Genomic DNA, 21,229 nt, shown 5'->3' on the forward strand with positions numbered 1-21,229 from the left:
GTTCGTAGGTCAATTCCCTAGAACAAGAAACACAACGAAAGAAGTGCTCTGTGAGTTGCTTGAGCTGAGCTGGCATGCTCAGCCACATGCATGGAGATCTCCATACAATCCCATAAGCATGTCACCCTCTTTCAGACCTTGGATTCAGTCTTTTTACTCTGTCAGCAAAGACTCACCTAATTTCACTTGAAGTGGGGACGGCTTATAGTTCATGGCTACAGTCTCTCCCTCTCTTGTATCACAATCTCTGTCCGAAATAGATGCAGCTGTTGGATCCTGTCCAGAAAGAAAACGAAACAAAACACAATAGTTTAGCTAAAAGTTATGCAGTCTCTACTCAGGCTGCTATGTGAGTCCATTCCCACCCATATTCAAAAGAAGCAGATGCCATGTTACAGTTTTGAATAGTCAAAACCCAGGAGCAAAATACAGAATTTGAAAGCGTATTTAGTATGCCAAAAGTACGTCTGGAAGTGGCAGATTTCAACATCAGGTTTATATCATAAATGATCCTGGGAATACAATGTAGAGGGTGTGTCATGAGTTCAAATCATCCTGGCCTGGCAGTAGTTTCAAATTATGATGTGTTGACTCTTTGAGGCGTTCCATAAAACGCGTTTATAGTTTCAGCCACACTCCAAGTGGATCAGTCAACTTCATGATTAGAAGTAAACACCTCATCACCACTCATCCAACTCAGAGGAAATGAGGACTGAGTGAGTTGGAGAATTTAGTCTCTGGTGCATCTTGGAAGAGGGATGAATAAGTCTGTACTTTTCATGCTGGACCTACTTTGTGGCTAGCCGTATCTAACAGTATCTAACCATGACTAACAGTATCTGTGAGCACAGCACCTTTCACTGTCACTGTAAACCCCGCTCAAAACCAAAGCTCCCCAACATGGAGTTTGCTCTATCACGCCTAGATGCAAAGAACCTAATCTAGGCAGAGTTATACTCTATGGTACAGCACAGCAAAGGATTCAGAGAGAGACAAATGGCCAATTCAGGCAGTTCTACAGCTGCTGAAAGTATTTAATATCCTTTCCCAGCAAACTTCAAACCTGCTAGAACTATCTTTACTTAATGCCATAGTGAAAATGAAAATTGTTTTTCAAACATACTCACTTCTTCCAAGGTAGGAGCTAGAAACTAAATTGAACATGCATATATATACATATACACACATGTATCTGTGTATGTAAATTTGTATTTGTAGTAGATACATCTGCACACGTTCAATATCTGAAGAAGCCACCACTTTTGTAAGAAATGGAACAAAGCATCAGAAACTAAATATCAGAAAATATTATTCCAAACTGGTAAACTGTATTACCCATTTCTCAGTTTCTGGAGTTTGTATTTTGCACACAATTTCTAACAAAACTGCAGCACATCTTTTGGTACTGACAGTAGTACCCATTTCAAAGTAAGATACCACTGCCTTTTCTTTTCAGTAAATAAATAACTAACTAACTTGGTGAGGCACTACCCATTCATCCCCAGTGCACATTAGCTCTTTTTAATCACTGTGCTTACGAGATAGAATGTGATTCCTGAATTAGGCTCTATTTGAATAGAAATTGGCAAATAATATAAGCAGGGTTATGCTGTTTTATCAAAATTCTGCTTCTTTGCACTATCCAGTTGACTTTGACCGTACTTGAAATGGATGGTGCTTACAAGACTTTGCATTCTGTGACATTCACCAGACAATGCTGAACCACATGTAATCCCCTCCACTTTCCTCTAAATGGTCACTGTTGCACTTTCCCTCTAATGTGGTAGTTTAATGACTGCTTAAAAAAGTTGGAACAGGTTGCAAACAAGCCAGTCTCCAGAAGAACACAGCTAGCCATATATGATGAATCATATTCATTTTAGGTGAAAAGTCCTACTTTAATAACCACACTAAAATAAAATACAGCAGTTGAAGAGCAAGAATACAGCAGCTGAAATGAAACAAGACTAAAAACGAAGTGCTACACTCAAGGAAAATGATTTTGACTTTATAAATGAAAATGATAACCTACAGCCAGCTACTGTCACTCAAGAACATAATCTTGGATGACAGTTTCCATCAGATGACCAGTTAGACAGACCAAGACTATTCAGCTAGGGAGAGACAAAGAATGGGAGCTATGGGAGGAGCCTCGGTAATTCTGAGCGGGGTAAGAAGGATGACCTAGCCCTTATTTTCTACAAGCATGAGATACCAAGTGGCACTTACAACACAGCATCTGAAAACAAACAGCACTTCTTCATGCAGGAATGATGTGCTGCTGTGGATGCAAAAAGAGGCTCAGGAAAGGGTGAGAAAAGTTAATGGAAGCAACACCCATCAAATCCAAAAGTGCTGCTTCTGGTTCAGGCTGCTTCCAGGCACAGATCACTGGAGAGACAGAATTGTGGAGGCATCACTGCATGTTCACCTGGCTCTTCTCCTCTTGGGGACACAACACAAGAGTAAGGCTTTCAATCTGACTTGAAATAGTCACCCTTTTTTTTCTGTGTCAGAATCTAGTCTATAATTGCAACTGAAGACCGAGTCTCGTGATATCCTTCTAACATGGGACTGGTCTCAAACATACCCAGATGAAGAGGCCAGATCAGAATTCAGACTGGAAAGGAACATTCATTGGAGTGTCCAGATAATACAAATACAGATAATAAAAAGGACACTGGCTGTTTCCCAGACAAGCTAAAACCTTTCCAAGAGGGATACACAAAGCAGTAGGTGGTATCACCTTGTCCAGGCTTCCCAGATGAGAATCTTTTCTCTGACATTCTGGGAAAAGGCAGGATACAGACATTTTTAAGGAGCATGCCTTCAAGAGCTGGATGCTTCCTAGTGCTACTGAATACAAAATAAGTCCTTGAAGCCTCAACCTGCTGGCTGCAGGAATGTATGGAAGTAGACACATTCTGATAAAGAACACAGAGTGACAGCCATGTATTACCTACCTTCTGTGCTGGTGCAGTCCAGCATAGAGCTGCAGGAGCCCACAGTGGGCCTGGCCACCAGGATGAGCTCTGGCTTAAGTGTAATTGTTAAAATTATGCTTAACACTCTTACTTTTCTTGGAAGCTGATATGCTGACAGTAGCTATTCCTTGTGGGTAATCTGCCAGCGACATTAGACATTCATTTGCATGAGCAAAGGGCAAGGAGAAACGTTCTGAAGTGTATTCAAGGGTTCAGGCTCTGTTCCTGGACCAGAAGACTCAGCTGGAGCAATCTCAAAGCTGAGCTCTAGACAAAACAAACACAACAGGTTTCCTAGACCTCCTGAAAAAATAAAGATTAATTCCAAAGGTGATTCATTCCATTCTGTCTTAGACACTCATCTCAAAAGGACATGAATCAGTCCTTTGAGATGTGTTGCCCTCTCCCTGTTGACTACAGAGGAAGCCTGGCAAGAGGTGGAGACCAGAGCCCTGCCTCTGACACTAGAGTGGAGAACAATGAAGGACACAGCAGCAGAAGCCATAATAATGCCAGTCCACATAAGGAATTCATCTCCAAAGCTTGGAATGACACTTTTCTGCCCCAGCAGCCTGACACCTCTACAGTAGACTGGCAGAGGAACAACTTAGGGCCACCCATCAGACCCCTGACTTGCACAGAGAGATCACAAAGCACCAGCATTATCTGAATGACCACTGCTGGTACACAGAGCCACTCCTTCCAGTGAGTAACACAGATCCAAAAGGAAACCAAACTGGGCCAGAGACAGAGTTCTCAGTGCCAGGGGTATCTATCCCAGGCCTAGGAATGCCGAGGCTCTGTGATATTTCCCATCCATCACTTCATATACATTCTGCAGCAAGTAACAGGACTCCATAGTAACAACCCCAGCTGCGAGAACAGCAGTTCAGCCAGAGGTGCCCATTTGCACAAACACACTTCGCTTCTGTGCATACTGCACAGGTGTATTTCCCTCTGCATGGCTCATTCAGTCATAGAAATGTTTACTTGACTGACTAGCCTTTCGCTTGTGCACACTGAGAATCACCACTGGCTTTCACTTCGCAGTGTAGTTTACTTGGCAATTTTATTGCCTTTTTTTTTTTTAAGCCTCTCTAAACCAACGTATTCAGCTCTGACCTCAATGTCAAAAACCTCAGTTATGCTGTGTGACCAGTTGCAGGTCAGACAATGTGATTTCTCTCTGTTTGTGTGGGGAACACAACACTCCCAATCCAAAGGCAAGTGCCAAGATGTGGCTGCAGGGGCTTTACATGGCTATGAGAATATAACACATTTTTTGCTCCTGAGGCTTCCTTACGTCTTCACTCCTAGGGAAAAAATACTTTCAAATCAAGCCACTGCATGGTTTGTCTGGGCCCAGAGTTCAATCAAAGCTTTCTGCCCACATGCTGACAGCTTCACTGGGCATGAACAACCACAGCATTGAAATGGTGGGGCAGTTCCTTACTAGTTGGCATTTTCCTATAGGCTCTACACAACTGCCCTCCTGCTAGGTACACCTATGTCCAATGGGTTGTGTACTATATGCCACTACTGAACATCAGGAATTAGATCCAGTGAACTTTCATGGAGCAGAAAGCTGTCAACCCTCAGTATACAGAGACACAGAGAGAAGCTGAAATCACTTTAAACTGAAATTATGGATTTAAGGAAGATGGCATGCTCAGTAGAGGTTTTATTATTTCTCTTTTTAAAAATAATTCCTTTCCTTTTTTTGCAGTACTAAGCAAGAAACACAACATTTACCATAATGCACCAGGTTAATAGCCTACCTCTCCCAGTAACCCGTGCTGACTTCAGGGAGATGGGAAAATAGCCCCAAACAGCCAGCAAACTACAGTTGCATCCTGAGCAGTGGATCTGAGTGCTGGATACAAACACATCCTTGCAGCACCTTGTAAATGCAGCCTCCTTTGCCTTCTTTCAAAATCAACAATTTTCACATCTTGCAAACTTAACAAGCCTCTGCTTTCCATCCTGCAAATACTCTGGGACCCTAATGCGTGTGAAAGGGAATGGGCACACACAGTTTCTGTGGCCTTAAACTGCCCCTTGAAAACACAGAGGTATCTTGGTTTCCAGCTATCTGCCCACCCTTCCCAATCCTAAAGAGCAGCCTTTTTTACAGCCCTAAGAAAACGTTCTCCACTCTGCTGTCTGTGGGAAATACTGCCATGATGAAAAGCACCTCTGCCTTCACATAAGAGGGGCATGACTGCCCTTACCCTCTAATCTCAAGAAAGACCCAATGGTGGCTTTACCTATCACTTTTCTCCGCAGTTCAGAGGCTTTAGTCTGAACATCAACAGCTCAATCAGTATGAGCTGACTGCTTAGAAGTATCATCCAGCTACCTTTGCCTCTCTACAGTACCAATCAATGATGTGTCCTGTCCAACTTGAAGATACTAGCAGTCTCAGTACCAACATGTGACAGCCTACAGCAAGCGCTTTCAGCTCAGCAGACTCCTGCTTTCTGAAGCTGCCTGTGTGGATCACATGCTGCAAACAAAAGCTAACAAGACAAACCCAAGTGTTTCACTTCTTTTCCACATCAAACATTGAGTCTGGAAAATTGGAAAGCTATTCTGTGCATAAGAGAGACTGATTTAGTGAGCAGAAACACAAGTAAGAAACTGCACGCAGCCCAACTAGAGGGAGTACCTTAGAAAGTTTCTATTCCCATGTTGTCATCCCACACAACTGGGTTGTAATATTGCTCCTGCTAATAAATATTTATGCTTTCAGTTGTGCTGCCCTGGGAACAGAAAATCTTCTGCCTTTTACAGATTCACTGTCTCAAGCCACACTGCACTAGGTTAACCTGAAAAAAAGGCAGCTGTAGGCCAGCAGGCTTCTGAGAACTCTGATGTGCACAGGTGGTTTTTAAAACCATGGTCTCACAGTGTTTTGGACAACAGACCTCTTCAGCCTCTCAAATTATTGCCACAATACAGACATGAGATAGCTATGAATGCTTAAAAACCCACTGGGGACAAAACCACTGGGAACTACGATGCACATCACCTGTCTATGTAAGAAACAGCATAGGAGAGCCTCGAAGGCTGTCGGATTTATAGTGGCTAAAGCTGAATCCACCATATTGGTGAACAACAGTTAATAGTACCATAGTACCAGCAAGAACAAGGATAGTGTCACAGGAGGATGTATGGTAGGAATGGAGCCTACAAACCTCACAAAATACTGTCTCATGCTCTCCGTCAAATCCTTCAGGCTTCATCTTAAGCAGGCAGTTTTGGAGCCCAGTATTTCAAGGAAGATGTACTCCCCTCAGCAGTCCTATAGATAAAAGCTAGAAGCTACAACCATGTGGGAACACTGAAAGAATAGGGTTGTTCAGAGAAGAAAGGGAAAGACTAAGGAGTGTTACAATAGCTGTCTTCAAATACAGAAAGATCTGCCACAGAGAAAAAAGGAGCAATTTTTTTTCCCTTATGTTTCTGATCACCAGAATAAGAAATGTTTATCTTAAATTGCAGCTAGATTGACAGGCAACATCGGAGAACACTGCAGAGGTAAGGTTAAGGAGACACACTTTTGTGTCAGGAAGTCATGGAATTGCTTATCCTGGAGGATTTTAAGCCCAGGTTACAAACTGATTTGTCATGCAGAAAGTTAACAGAGCTGATCAGGTTGCCTCCTCTTTTTATGTCTTTTTCACCATCTGTCTTAAGAGAAGCCTGCCTCTAAGCTAGACTCATTTAACCAGAACACCAGTTTATTTGGAAAATAAGAGTTTTTCCAAACTCTCTGACCCACTGCTGAGGTCCATGATGGGCCTTCATCCTCTCTCTGTGTGGGCTGAAGAAAATGATCATGTTCCTAAGTCTCACATGTTGAAGGAACTCCATAATCACAGGGTAATCAGCATAGAAGGCTTCCAGTAAAATGTGGTTGTCACTTTCAATAAGTCAGATCTATCACTGGATCCAGAGCACTAACTACTCACCACCACCACCCATACCAAAGCGAAAATGAATGGCTTTTTGGTGATACAGTGACTGGTAACACCAAAATACATTCTGAGAGCTACTGACTCAGTTTCAACAAAGAAACAACTTTTTATTGACTTGCTACTACCTCTGCCAATGCACCAGTAACACGACATAGCTGTTTTTATTTTCTGAGCAACTTCTGAACAGATCTTACTTAACAATAACAAATTAGGCCTGTAATACCCACTTTAAGATCCCTTGAAGCCTTGGCCACAAAGAATCAGCCCAACTTTCACATTCAAGCTGAAAAAACGTGGCAAACAGAAAGACATAAGCTGTACAAAGAGAACAAGACATTTCAGAGGCCTGTTTTCCTAATCAAAAATGACATCTGCAGCACAAGGAAGAAAGTATCTTTTTTTCTAGATTATGATGTATGACTAATCCTGGGAGCCTATGGTAATGGAAGAAGCGCCAGCCAGTAAGTAGACCAAATACTTTGGGAAAGCAAATGAGGGCCAAGGAAGAAAAATGGGAGTAATTACATGATTTCTGTGAGATTTGCATCTGAGGAACCAGCAGCACAAGCAGCCCCCAGTCCTTTCCTTTCAATCACGATATAATATATTTAAGACTGCATTTCCCTCCAGGCTCTTCTCACACACATAAGCCATCACTATTACAACATGCATTTATAAGTCTGGTATCTTGTGCTAACTTTACATGACTTAAATTGGATCATTAACATTGCAAATTAGAGAAATGCCACACTGCAATCCCCACTGCCTGCAGCACTTGCCAAGTGACTGGCATGATAACTATTTAAAACAAGCTATTAACTGAGGAATGATTTCAGAATACTTCAATACCACGACATTTTCTTCCTTCTTGTAAAGGATATATACATGAGGACATTACACCTTTCCTTTTCTACCTCTGGTTATACAGCTGCAGCTCTGATGTGCAACATGAGACATACAGGTATTTAAGGCAATGAAGCATCACAAATTCCTCGGTAGGTGTTGCAATAGTCAGTTTAGCAACTGGCGTCTGGCCAAATCAGAATCCCAAAAACCCACAAACAACTTTACAGCTGCTCTTTAAACCTCAGCTCAGGAGGGAAGATAAACCTCAAAATGATTGAGGAACATGTCAGAGCCAAGGTCATGGTGTGTGTTTGGAGGACACAGACAGGAACTGGAGCTCAGGCACTTGGCTACATGGTGTAGCCAAGTTCTATAAAAATTAGGAGTGCTCTGCAGAGCCCTGTGCTGACCACAGCAGGATTCTGTAGTGACAGAACTCATGCTTGTTGATTTGTGCTCAGAGATTTTTCAAAAGTGTGTCTCATTTCTACTCATTCAAGGCTTTAGAGGAGCCTCACCAAGAGGAAATGTCTGTTTTCAAAAACAGTAGAATTTTGAACATGAAACATAGGTGACCAAGGACTCATGTGTGGTGTAGTGGTACTGAGCTTCCTTCCCATGGACAACTCGAATACCTGGAGACACTGTCTAAGAAAGTGGTACCATCACTGCTGAAATGCCATGCTTGTGGGCATAGAATGGTTCACAGATCCTCTCTGCATGCAGCTAGGCTGTTCCAGCTGTACATAAAAGACAAAATCAAAGCTGGCTGGAAACACTAAAAATATTGGCTGGTTCTGGTAGATACTGCAGAAATCATATATTCTGACAAAAAGGTACCAGCACAATGCAACTGACAGTAGAAGAAACCTGTTCCAGTGATGTAAGCTCCCTCCAGCGTCCTGGAGATTAAATAATTGTTTTCATAGCCCATGGACTGGATCCGGTGTGGCAAATATGATGTTACTAATATTTCAGAGCCTCTGACTGGAAGAACAATTGCAGGAAAAGCTGAAACGTTGCCACATCCACATTTTTCAAAAGAAAGGGCTTCAATCAGTGGTTCAGTATCACATCCATTAGGAGCATACCTCTGGAGCCACTCATTCTTTTCCACTTAGCAGTTGGAACCCTCTTTTCAAGACAGGTGGCTGTTCATAAGTTCAACTTCTATACATGCTGGATGAACGAGATCTTACTTCCTGCTCCTGGAACCCATGACACCTCTCCTAGATCCTTTTCTGAGCTGTTTGATTGCTTCTCTTGTTCACTCCTTTGCCAACAATCATTTTTCATCCTGTCTTTCTCCTGCATCTAGTAAATACCCCGTCCCACAGAGGGCAGGGATGTCTGGGTCTGACTGAGGTCTCGAGTCAACAAATGAGACCTGCACAACTGACAATGCCACCTGTCAAGCATCAGCTTGCTGTCAGACATTTCTGGGACAAAAATGAGATGTGAACACACTGCAGAACTGTTTTTCAGCCTCTGGATTCATGTTGAAATCACAGGATGTCCTCTCCCATGACACACCTACTTCATATTTTCCAGTTCTGTTGCCATCAACCCTGAGCACTCTGGGCAGACCATTTGCGTCTACACAAGCTGAGTTTGTACACCTGTACTTCACTCAGCCTGCACTCTACAACCAAGGACAATGGGAGATCTTCTAAAGGCTTTCAGCAGGGAATCATTGCATCTTTTTCCAGGTACTCGGCCAAAACTGGCTCAGGAAAGGGTTAAATTCACCAGCAATAAAATCTCAAGGATTTGGCATCCTGCTTTCTAAGGAGGTTGTGGATCAGGGAATGCTGTGTAACAAATGCAGTCAGGATATTGAGGGAAGAGCAAATATCTGTGCATTTGTCCAAGACCAAAGCTACCTCCAGCCCAGGAAGGAAGGATGCTGAGAAAACCGAGGAAAGAAGAGCAGCTGTAAGCAGGATTCAAATAAAGCCCTCAAGAAGCACTGTGGGGGCCCACTACTACAGACAGAGGTTTCAAGAGATTTCCTGGGAATAATAATGGATGTGTAGTGGCATTTACAGCTCTTTAACAGATCTAAGAACATAGACTCTTCCAACACAACTCAAAAGATGAGCAGCTGCCCAAGGTTCATTCACCAAGTCTAGCCACGGTGCTGACCTCAGCAGCAGCTGAGGATGGGGATCTCAGTGGTGGACACCACCTTAGCCTGGACAGATCAGGGGAATCTGCCACAGCCCATGCTCTTACATCTACCCAGAGTTGCCTCCTCACACCATGACACAGGCTGATGGATTCAGCCAGGTGGGTAACAGTAACAGCAACAGCTTTAAGAAGGCAGCACTGGGCAGCTGGGGCCACTCATCTTTGCCTTGCCATGCTCATCACCACCAGCAGTTCAAAGTTCTTATCATGCTGCTGTGAGCATGGCCTGAGAGGTCACTTGCCCATCCTGCAAAGGCAGATCCCTTACTGGTTTCTCTCCATTAGCAGAGAAAACAAAGCCACAAAGCTGAATGCTCTGCAGCCCTTTTCTCTTTAGCACAGGCTTTCAACTGGTCCAAGAAAGGGAGAGCTCAATCATCAGATTTTCATATTTATAAGGGGAGAGTTTCTGTTTAGCCAAGCTTGTGACAGAAATAACCCTGAGAACAGCAGCAGGAGCAGCAGCATGGCAAACACGTCTGAGGGGTGGGGATGAGAAAGCTGAGGGAGATTGCAAGTCACTCTCTACCTTGGCTCAGCTTTCCAGCCCTGAGCAAGAAATTGTGAGAGAATAAATCATTTTGGTTCCTAAAATAAAAGCTTGCCTCGCCCCCACTTCTCCCCCACGCCCCCATCTCTGTGACTAATTAGCATCTGGGGGATACAGATTCACCTCTGATAAAGCGCTGCTTGGATCCCTTCTCCCTTGACACAAATGTATTAGAAACATCCTTAGTACGTGACTAATCAGGGCAGCCAAGGCAAAGGCACAGGAGCCAACTTAAAGGGAAATCACTAATTTTTATAAAGGTGGCTTATAAATTACTCCAAAAGGCAAGGATGCTTCTTCCCCTCCCAATCCTGAAAAACGAAGTGCAAATTTGAAGAAAAATCTGGTTTCATTCTGGAAGTGGCAGCTTTTACTACCTCCCTTATTTGCTAAGCTTGCTCCCAGTTCCCTTAGTTATTGCAGGGTTGCAGTTATGCACTGCAAAGGTCCAATAATCTGTCAGACCCACACTGCCCACCTGAGGTTGGGCTCACCCAAGATATCAAACAGCTCCAGTGCTGCCAGGAAGTGCAGATGGGAAGTGACAAGTCTGCCGAGCATTTTACCATGTTGAACTTAAAAGTCAGAAGCAAATGAAATGCTAGCCACATTCCTGGCCATCCCTTGTGAGCATCTGAAGATACTTGGCACTGTTAGATTTCACATAGCACAATTGGCTAAGCAAAGACCACAGTATACCTTAAATATCGAGGTAAACTCTGCTTGACAAGAGCTGCCTGAAATCAAGGCAAGCAAACACCATTTAGCACCACAGGGAGAAGATTTTTAGAGGAGAATTTGTTTCCCCTCCATGCTCCCTGCAATGAAGCTGGTCTCCATCTGGCTCCAGCTTGTCTCCTCAGCCTCCCATTGTCAGCACCAGAAAAAGATATGAGACCAGACGGCTTCCACCTTGCTTCTCCTTCGAAGTCAGCTCCTTTATCAGCCAAAATCAAGCCATCTGTCCCCAGCCTCCTTCAAGGAGCTAGAGCAGATTGTGGAACACCACAGAGGTGGAAACAGGAGACTTGAGGGAGCTCATTGCCTGCACAAAAAGCCAAACCAGGGCTCTGGTTGAGCCTGGGAAGGAAGATGAAAGTGTGATTAGAGCATCAGTACTCCCTGGGAGAGGCTCAGGCAGGGGCACAATGGCTCTTTTTCTTAAGCTCCCTCCAGGCTGCTGCTCCTTTTCCTGTGGAGACATGAACCATTCCCAAAGGCTTTGATGGAAGACAGACTATTGTGAGCCATGGAGGGTTTTGCCTATTTTGCTCACTGAGTGTGACTGCCCAAATCTTTGCATTTTGGCAGTTTAAAAATTTATTTACCAAATATCTAGTCTTTGGGGTAAAATTTTGCACTCTGGACCTTTCTCTCACCTGATCTGAAAAAAAAAACCCAAACAAAACCAAACAACATACTTAGGTATAATTATTTACATTATATATATATAAAAATATATGTAATTTGGTTTTTTGGTGGGGTGGGGTGCCTGGAACACATTTTGTCATCATGAGCCCTTCTTTCTAAGTGATACCCTTCTCAGCATCTGCAGTCTAGGATGAGGCTGATGATGGCAGGGTACTGGCAGAGGAGAGAACGCAGGGTTTACCAGAAGGACTTAGAGCTGACTGGAGAATGGGACAGGGAAAATAGACTGGATGGGTACCTAAGAGCAGAAATGGGAATGGTTGAATAATATTCCTAGAACAGGTTCAAGAAGATAAAGAAGAAACATGTCAGGGACAGTGGTCAGTGTTAAAAGCACTAGAGGACACAACTGTCAGACGTCTACAATATGATCACAGAATCAACCAGGTTGGAAAAGACCTTCAAGATCATCAAGTCCAACCTCTCACCCAACACCATCTAATCAACTAAACCATGGCACTAGTTCCTCGTCCAATCTTATTTTAAACACTTCCAGGGGCGGTGACTCCACCACCTCCCTGGGCATCCCATTCCAATGGGCAACCACTCTTTCTGTGAAGAATTTCCTCCTAGCATCCAGTCTAAACCTCCCCTGGTGCAGCTTGAGACTGTGTCCTCTTGTTCCGTCACTGGTTGCCTGGGAAAAGAGATCAACCCCCACCTGGCTACAGCCTCCCTTCAGGCAGCTGTAGATGGCAGTAAGGACTACCCTGAGCCTCCTCTTCTCCAGGCTAAACAACCCCAGCTCCCTCAGCTGCTTCTCACAGGGCTTGTGCTCCAGACCTCTCACCAGCTTTGTTGCCCTTCTCAGGACATGTTCAAGCAACTCAACATCTTTCTTAAACTAAGGGGCCCAGAACTGGACACAGAACTCAAGCTGTGGCCTGACCAGTGCTGAGTCCAGGCTCAGAATGACTTCCCTGCTCCTACTGGCCACACTATTCCTGATGCAGGCCAGGATGCCATTGGCCTTCTTGGCCACCTGGGCACACTGCTGGCTCATGTTCAGCCTCCTGTCCACCAGCACCCCCAGGTCCCTTTCTGCCTGGCTGCTCTCCAGACACTCTGTCCCCAGCCTGTAGCACTGCATGGGGTGGTTGTGGCCAATGTGTAGAACCTGGCACTTAGATGTGTTGAATCTCATGTCACTGGACTCTGCCCATCTGTCCAGCCTGTCAAGGTCCCTCTGCGGAGCTCTCCTATCCTCTAACAGATTAACACCTGCCTCCAGCTTGGTGTCATCTGCAAACTTGCTGATAAGGACTCAATCCCCTCATCCACATCATCAGTAAAGATATTGAACAGGATTGGGCCCAACACTGATCCCTGGGGGACACCACTAGTGCCTGGCTGCCAGTGGCACCATTCACCACCACTCTCTGGGCACAGCCCTCCAGCCAGTTCTTAACCCAGCACAGAGTGCTCCTGTCCAAGCCACGGGCTGACAGCTTGGCCAGGAGTTTGCTGTGGGGGACTGTGGCAGTTTAGGCTGGGTGCCTCCTGTTACTGCCATATAAGTTTCACTTCTGGTGTCCTGAGTGTCCAACCCAATAAGGTGGGGGTTGGACCTGATGATGTCTTGAGGTTCCTTCCAACCTCTGGTATACTGTGATACTGTGACCAGGAAGCAATGTATTTCTACTCATAAATCCTACACCCTATAAATCTGTCTGCAAAGTTATTCCTTTCCTCCTTCTTCCCTCTCTGCCCCCGTGGGAGATGCTCTCTTATCGGGTAAGAGTGGGGGAGTATCTCAAGGCCTCTTCGGCTCTGTCTAGGGCTAACGCCAGGAGGAAAAGGGGGAGGGGGGCGTTCCAGACCTGGCCAGCCTGAGACTAGCCTAGAAGTAGGGGGAAGAAAGAGCCCTGGGGGTTTGGGTATACCCTCAGGTGGGAGGAGGGAAGAGTTAGGAGGTCTTTGGGTGTTGTGTAAGGGACTCTGTATACTTTGGGATATCTTTGCCACTATGCTTGTAGTTTCACCAATTGCTTTTCCATTTAAACTTTCCATCACTCTTCAATCCGTTTGTGTGAGTGTCATTCTTTTGTCTCTCTTGGGGAAAGAGAGGATCTGTCTGGCCTCAAACCAGCACAGGGACAGTGTCAAAGGCCTTGCTGAAGTCAGGGTAGACTACATCCACAGCCTGCCCCACACCCACCAGGCAGTCACCTGGTCATAGAAGGAGATCAGGTTGGGCAGGCAGGACCTGCCCCTCCTAAATCCATGCTGGCCAGGCCTGATCCCTGGGCCATCCTGCAGGTGCTGTGTGATTGCACCCAAGATGACCTGCTCCATAACCTTGCCTGGCACTGAGGTCAGGCTGACAGGTCTGTAATTCCCTGGCTCCTCCTTCTGGCCCTTCTTGTGGATGGGATCACACTGGCCAGCTATCTGGGACCTCTCCAGTGAGCCAGGACTGTTGATATATGATGGAGAGCAGCTTGGCCAGCTCATCTACCAGCTCTCTCATTACCCTAGGATGGATCCCATCTGGGCCCATGGACTTGTGAGGATCCATGTGGCTCAGCAGGTCTCTAACTTCTTCCTCCAGGATTACAGGAGTCCTATACTACACTCCTTGACTCCATCTGCCAGCTCAGGAGGCCAGTTGTCTGGAAGACAACCTATCCTACTATTGAAAATTGAGGCAAAGAAGGCATTAAGTACCTCTGCCTTTTCCTCATCTTTCATTACTATATTCCCCTGCATGTCCACTAAGGAGTGGAGGTTGTCCTTGCTCCTCCCTTTTGCCATTCATATATTTATAAAAACATTTTTTATTGTCCTTCACAGCAGTGGCCAGTCTAAGTTCTAAATGGGCCTTTGCCTCTCTAATTTTTTTCCTACATGACTTTACAACATCCTTAAACATTTCATGGGTTACTTCCCCTTTTTTCCAAAGCTGATACACCCTCATTGCCTGTCCAGGCTGGCCGTCTACCCCATCAGCTCATCTTCTGGCACATTGGGACAGCCTCTTCCTGCACCTTCAAGACTTCTTTCTTGAAGTAGGTCCAGCCCTCCTGGACCCCTTTGTTTTTAAGGGCTGTTTCCCAAGGTACCTTCTGAGTTAGTTTCTTAAGTAATCTGAAGTCCACCCTCCAGAAGTCCAGAGTGGAGGTTTTGTTGCTGCCCCTCTTAGTTTGACTGCATATTGAAAACTCAATTATCTCATGGGCACTGCAACCCAGGCAGCCTCTGACCACCACATCTCCCACCAGCCCTTCTCTATTTGTATAAAGAAGGTCAAGCAAAGCCTTACCCCTGGTAGGCTCGCAGAGCAGCTGTGATAAGAAGCTATCCTCCACACACTCCAAGAACCTTCTAGACTGCCTCCTCTCTGCCCTGTTAAGTTCCCAGCAGCTATCTGGCAGGTTAAAGTCACCCATAAGAACAAGGTCTGGTGATCTTGAGACAGCCTCTAGCAGCTTATAGAATAATTCATCAACCTCTTCATCCTGGTTGGGTGGTCTATAACAGACTCCAACCAGGATGTCAGCCTTGTTGGCCTTCCCTCTAATTCTCACCCATAGGCACTTGTCCCGATCAGCCTTTAACCTCTAGTTCAATGGTGTCTAGAGCCTCCACAATGTACAGGGCCACCCCTCCATCCCTTCTCCCTTGCCTATCTCTGCTGAAGAGCCTGTAGACATCAATTACTGCACTCCAGTCATGTGAATCATCCCACTGCATTTCTGTGATGGCAACTACATCATAGTTTTTCTGCTGTACCAAGGCTTCCATCTCCTCTTGTTTGTTACCCATACTGTGTGCATTAGTGTACATGCATTTCAGTTGGGCTGCTCGTTTCACCCCTCACTCCCACTTACCACTCTCAGACTCCTGTCTGGAGAGTCTGGTTTCAACCCTTCTCCCCCTTCAAATCTAGTTTCAAGACCTGTCAATGAGTCCTGTCAACTCCCTTCCTAAAACCCTTTTCCCCCTGTATTCTCACATGCTAGGAGAATAGCCTATCCCACATATGATGCACCTCTGTGGCCTGAACTCAGCTAAGGCTGGTGGCATGGAACAATGTGCTCAGACAGCCCCAAAAAACGGTAGTGCTGCTGTGCCATGCCACTCTGGGGATTGCTGATACTCCATTTTTCACTGTTAAAACCACAGAAAACAGAAACAAACAGCACAGCTAGCCTGCCAAGCTCTCAAATACAGCTACTGTAGCCTAACTTGAGTCTCTGCAATCTATGTAGTACAGAACAGTCTTTAATAACTTACTCATTTAAATCCTTTCCCTTGATACCTGGACCTTTATGCTCTTACATGAAACGTGCCAAGGCTCTAAAACCAGATATCCCACAAACGGTAACTAACAGGGTTTCCTTCCTCTGTTGGCCCTCTGAATCACAGCCCTGCAGTATGATATGCTGAGTGCTTACCAATGCTCCCAAACTAAGCAGAAGATGTGCTTTAAGTAGGTGAAAAGATCAGGAGAGGGGAAAAATATCATACAGCAATACGTATGTTCCACTTCAAAGCACAAATGATCTTCTAGCCTTAATCAATCTCTGACTCAAGTCCTGTCTGTCCAGCCACAAGATCATGAAAGACAAGGAAGGAATTCTGACAGGACTAGGGGAGTCTGGTAAAGTTTTCTAATCCATAATCTCAACTAGTAGTAGGGCTGCAGAGGCAAAATAGGACTTTGTGAAGTGCTTATACTGGTATTCCTCTATTTTGTATCTGGGAAAACTGAGATCCAGAAGTCAAGTTGCCCAACAGAAGATCAGGAATGCTGGGTCCTCCTCAGGTTTCTGTCCTCTGGAATAAGGGTATCTTCATAAATGCATTTCTTCTGAACACATTTGACATCATGCATCAGAAAACAAACTACACTGCAGCGGAAAGTGTTCAGGAACTGCAGGAATCTCATTACAGTCACAAAAAATGGTCTCTTCCTGCAAGCATTTGATATTAAGCAGAAAATTAAATACATCACAAGTCTTACAGACCAGACTGAGACTGTTCTCCAGAAAGTTTAAACACTGATTTCAGTATACAGGTTTATTTCTTATTCCTAGTACCTTCCTTTTCAAGCCAAATGTTTTTCAAGAATTGCCTTATGAGTTGGTTTCATGTGCTTTGCTCAGTTAATTTTCTCAGGAACTTACTTCTCATTATCATCCAGACTACTGCAACTCAAAGCTCCCCGATGTTTCAATTATGTCACAGATCCCTGATCAATATAGAGATGCCTCTCTACCAGAGAGACACTACATTCAAATACAGGAGAGAAGGTTCACAAAGTTTTTGTAAGAAAGGTCCCTTGAGGTCCCTCTTTGTCTTCACAGGTTTCAATTAACATTGCAGGTAGGCATCAAAACACTTTCAGCTCATGATTCTTTTCAAATACTGGTAGACATAAGATATTTAGCTGAAACAGCCCTTTGCAGACCTTTTAAATTCCATTATTGCTAAGAAGACAGGCATGGCAAAGAGATACTGCTTTCTTTACATATTAGGTCCATCTTCCAAAGCATAGAAGCAGCTTCTGCATTAATTTAAGGTTTGCAACATCTATGCTGCTGGAAAAAGTTATCTGAAATGTAAATCTTCAGAGCAATGGTAGATAGAACTCAGGAACTTTACTTACCAAGGCACAAATCAGGAACATTACTGGCTTAGACATCCAGAAGCCTCCCAATGAAATAAAAAAATGGTAAATAAATTGAAGTCTCTCTGGGTGATCATTCTCATTATCTGGCTACACAAGATAATGAGAATCACCACAGAAAGCTTGTCATTAGCTATTAACTGAAGGCACTTCCAGAAAGTGCTGCTTAAGCCTTGAAAGATTGACTCTCTTTCCAACCGCTACCTAGTGTGTACGTTAGAGCTGTATTAAAGCATCTCATTAAGTCCCTGGCCCCAGTACACACTAGGTAGATTGGAGCTGCTCAGAAAGTGCTTCTGATGTTTTAGATTAAATTCACGTTTTAAAAAGCTCATCTACATATAGCCTAACCCCCAGGCATACCTTCAGCATACTTTACCGCATACCAATCTACCTAAGCCGATGCTCATGTTGTACAAACACAAGATACTTAAGTGCTTTGTAATAACCTTCAAAAAAGGCAGCACAGTCCTAGCCCATTGCAATGTATCACCACACACTCTACCACCGAATCAAATCAGAACAATAAGACTGTAAGCTAAGTGCAGCTATCTCTATTTTGGGTTCACTTGCTCTTTACTGCTCTTTCTCATAACTTCTTTTGCTCTTACCATCTCTCTCTCCTTATTCCCATCCCTTTTCACTCACAAATGGGAGCTTATTAGTTTTGAAGAGGGTCTCCTGTCGAGACAGGAGTTCCTAGGTGTGACATCTTACTTCCCAGGAAGCAGCCAGACTCTATGCTACCTGTAACCTGTACTCTAACCTGACAAAACTGGGAGGCTTTCAAATTACTTTAAACAGATCACATGTCCATTTTAACTTTTCTCTGTCACTGTTGAAGCAAATATCTGTCTTGTACCTAGTATATCTCCAAAGCAATACTTTCAATCTAAGTTACACAACCATCTATCATATTTGGAAATTCAGTGCCATCACAAAAGCCTGTTGTATAAAGCAGAGCAATAGTTCACATTGAATATACACCTGTGCTTACACAGGGAAATGTAATTCACTTGATTTCCCACCTCAGAGTCATCAAGAAGCTATGAACTATTTCCTGTCTGCCAGAGAGCTCACAGACTTTAACAGAGAAAAATGAAATTATTCTGTTTTTACACTATGTAAAAATCACTGCAGGACTGCTTGGAGCAGGCACGGATATTAAATTGCACAAACAGTACAGTTTAGGGACATTTATTCTAACATCTCCAAGGGCTTCTAAGATATAACTGCCCACTCAGCTATAATGGGGCAGGGAATTTGTGACTGCTTTTGAAGTTTCCAAACCCATCTGTATGGCTGAACTCCAGTTTGAGGTCCAGCTTTTACATCAATCCAAATTATGGAGATATCTCCTTCTTGCCAGTATGTATATGGAATCCTGAGGTGCTGACAGTGACCCACGCACAAAGAGGCAACATGTGGCATCTTAATTACAAAGAAGCCATGGCTAACACATTTTCATTTACAGCCATGCTCAGCACCTTGAACTCTGACACTCCTGCTCATCCTTATAAACATTTTGGTAACTTCTATATTTCCACTGCAACATGTGGTGTTAACACAACTGGATAGCCAAGGGTGTTAAATTACATTAACATGCCATGTTTTCAATCCAGAAATGAAAAGTACACCAAGTAGAACAGGAGCTAGTACTGCGATCATACAAAGCCAGGAAGCACAAAAGTATTGCCCTGTGGAGAACACAGATGCTGAAGTTTAACTCCTGACTATCTCTATATCCTGCCACATTCAGCAACATCTGTATTGTATGGCTTCTCCTGAAGAACACCATTTCCCAAGGCATCCAGAAGTAGCCCAGGTCTTGTACTGTCAATACAGGTAACAGAAGGCAATTATCATAGTGAAGGTGTTTTCCTATGGAAGAGGAATCCTGCCAAACTAACAATCAGTAAATCGGGTTTGTTATTGAGCCCCTGGAAAAAGGACCTTCTGCTCCTTCTGTTTATGGGAACCTCATGAGACTTCTACCTGCAGATGATCAATAAAAAAAGGGTCTGGAAAAATCCCTGTGCAGTCATTTTCTTACAAAGAGCAAGAACTAATAGAGGCAGATGAACATAAACCAAACGATGGTGCCTTGAATCAAGACCTTGGCTATTCAGATGACACTCTTACTACAAATACAACACATTCCCTCTTCAACTGCAATCAAATGCCAGGCTAACAACTCATTCACCCACAAATTGTGACATCTGCTCACAGTATGTTTTTGTATGTCTTCCGCCACTTACAGTGGCACAGTTCAGCTGGCAGCCCAGGCTGGAATGATTCTTTTTCCTTAAAGGGGAGGCATATGGCTCTTCTGGCAGCATAGGCTGCCTTATCATCTGATCATCTCCTCAAAGCTGGGGGTGCTCATCAGCCCACTGAGCCTGAACAGCTGCTGCAGATCCCTGACGGATGGAGTGAGGTTGGGATCACACCATTCCTTGCACATGTATGCAGCCCAGTGGTTACAGCTGGAGCCACAATGCATTATTAGCCCTCAAAGGCAGGATCAGTTCCACAAAGCCACTGCAGCTGGGCTACAGCAATTTAGGGATTCTGTTGGCACAGCAAAGAGAGTGAGTTGGTGTATCTCATGTTGTATTCAAGATGACTGTTCACAGAAACACCACAGGTGAAAAAAAATACTGTCTGAGCATGAGACTCCTACATCTGTTTAAGTATGTGAAGTGAGTAAGCGTCCACACGTCTCTAATGTGAAGACTCATCTTTGCTTCAGGAAGAGGAGATTAAATGTTGAAGAACTTTGGTATTTTATATTCGATGGTCCAAACAACTTCTCTTCTTTTTAATAAACTTCCCCCAATTAAAGCAACAGAGGGAAGTTTTAAGCTCTGAACTAGGTATTTGACATACCTGCACTCAGTACCTCCCTTGTAAAACCACTTCCATCTGGAGAAACTTTGCATTTCCATTTCAGATTTCTCTATCTGAACACGCAATGCTGGAGACTTATTGAGGGGTGGGGAGGGATAAAAAAAAAAAAACAACACAATATTTTTGTTCTTTTGTTTTAAAAGAAAAAAAAATAAGGGGAAAGGGCCAAGACTTCAATGCAGAATTAGTGGAGTGAAATTATACTTACACTGCAATGAAAACAGCAAAGTGTTACTTGAACCCTGTCAACACACCAGGATTTGAGAACAAGAAAACCACACCAGCACTAAAGAAGCTGCCTTCATCCCTGTCCGTGTGACAGCCATCTGTTAATAGATTTCACTTATGTTGTTGGAGGAACAATTCCACAGCTGTTTTCCATGAATAAAAAGAAAGTAAAAAACTAAAAGAATCATGTGTGTTTCAAAAGATGGTTAAAAGAAACTCTATCTCTTTCTGCTGCACTTCAAAAGAATAAAAGGGAGATGCCACTAGCAAAACCTTCTGCCTTCTCAGGAGAAAACAGGGAAGCATTTAATTTTAATCCAAAACACATCAGAGGTCTTCTACATTTTATAATACATATTACATGCTGCAACAGATCATTTGAGAATTGTATTAAGGTATCCCTCCCAAACAAACTACAGATATATTCTGAATTGAAGAGTCTGAATATTACATGTTACCTGCAAGCACGAGGTGGAAG

At 43.9% G+C, this 21,229-nt stretch overlaps 1 protein-coding gene across 4 annotated transcripts in view; it reads right to left on the bottom strand.

Annotated features, from left to right (window-relative positions):
• Positions 1-21,229, bottom strand: part of FAM219A (family with sequence similarity 219 member A) — a 96,540-nt gene that overhangs the window by 33,632 nt on the left and 41,679 nt on the right. For 2 of the 4 annotated variants that reach the window (XM_054398018.1, XM_054398017.1), the window contains exon 2: positions 220-276. In XM_054398018.1, coding sequence (XP_054253993.1) covers positions 220-276 — 57 coding nt within the window. Of the gene's footprint in view, positions 1-176; positions 277-21,229 lie in introns of all 4 variants that reach the window. The other 2 variants (XM_054398016.1, XM_054398015.1) reach the window with 1 other exon arrangement.

Source organism: Indicator indicator, chromosome Z (genome assembly GCF_027791375.1).
Source record: "Indicator indicator isolate 239-I01 chromosome Z, UM_Iind_1.1, whole genome shotgun sequence".
NCBI classification, from domain to species: Eukaryota; Metazoa; Chordata; class Aves; order Piciformes; family Indicatoridae; genus Indicator; species Indicator indicator.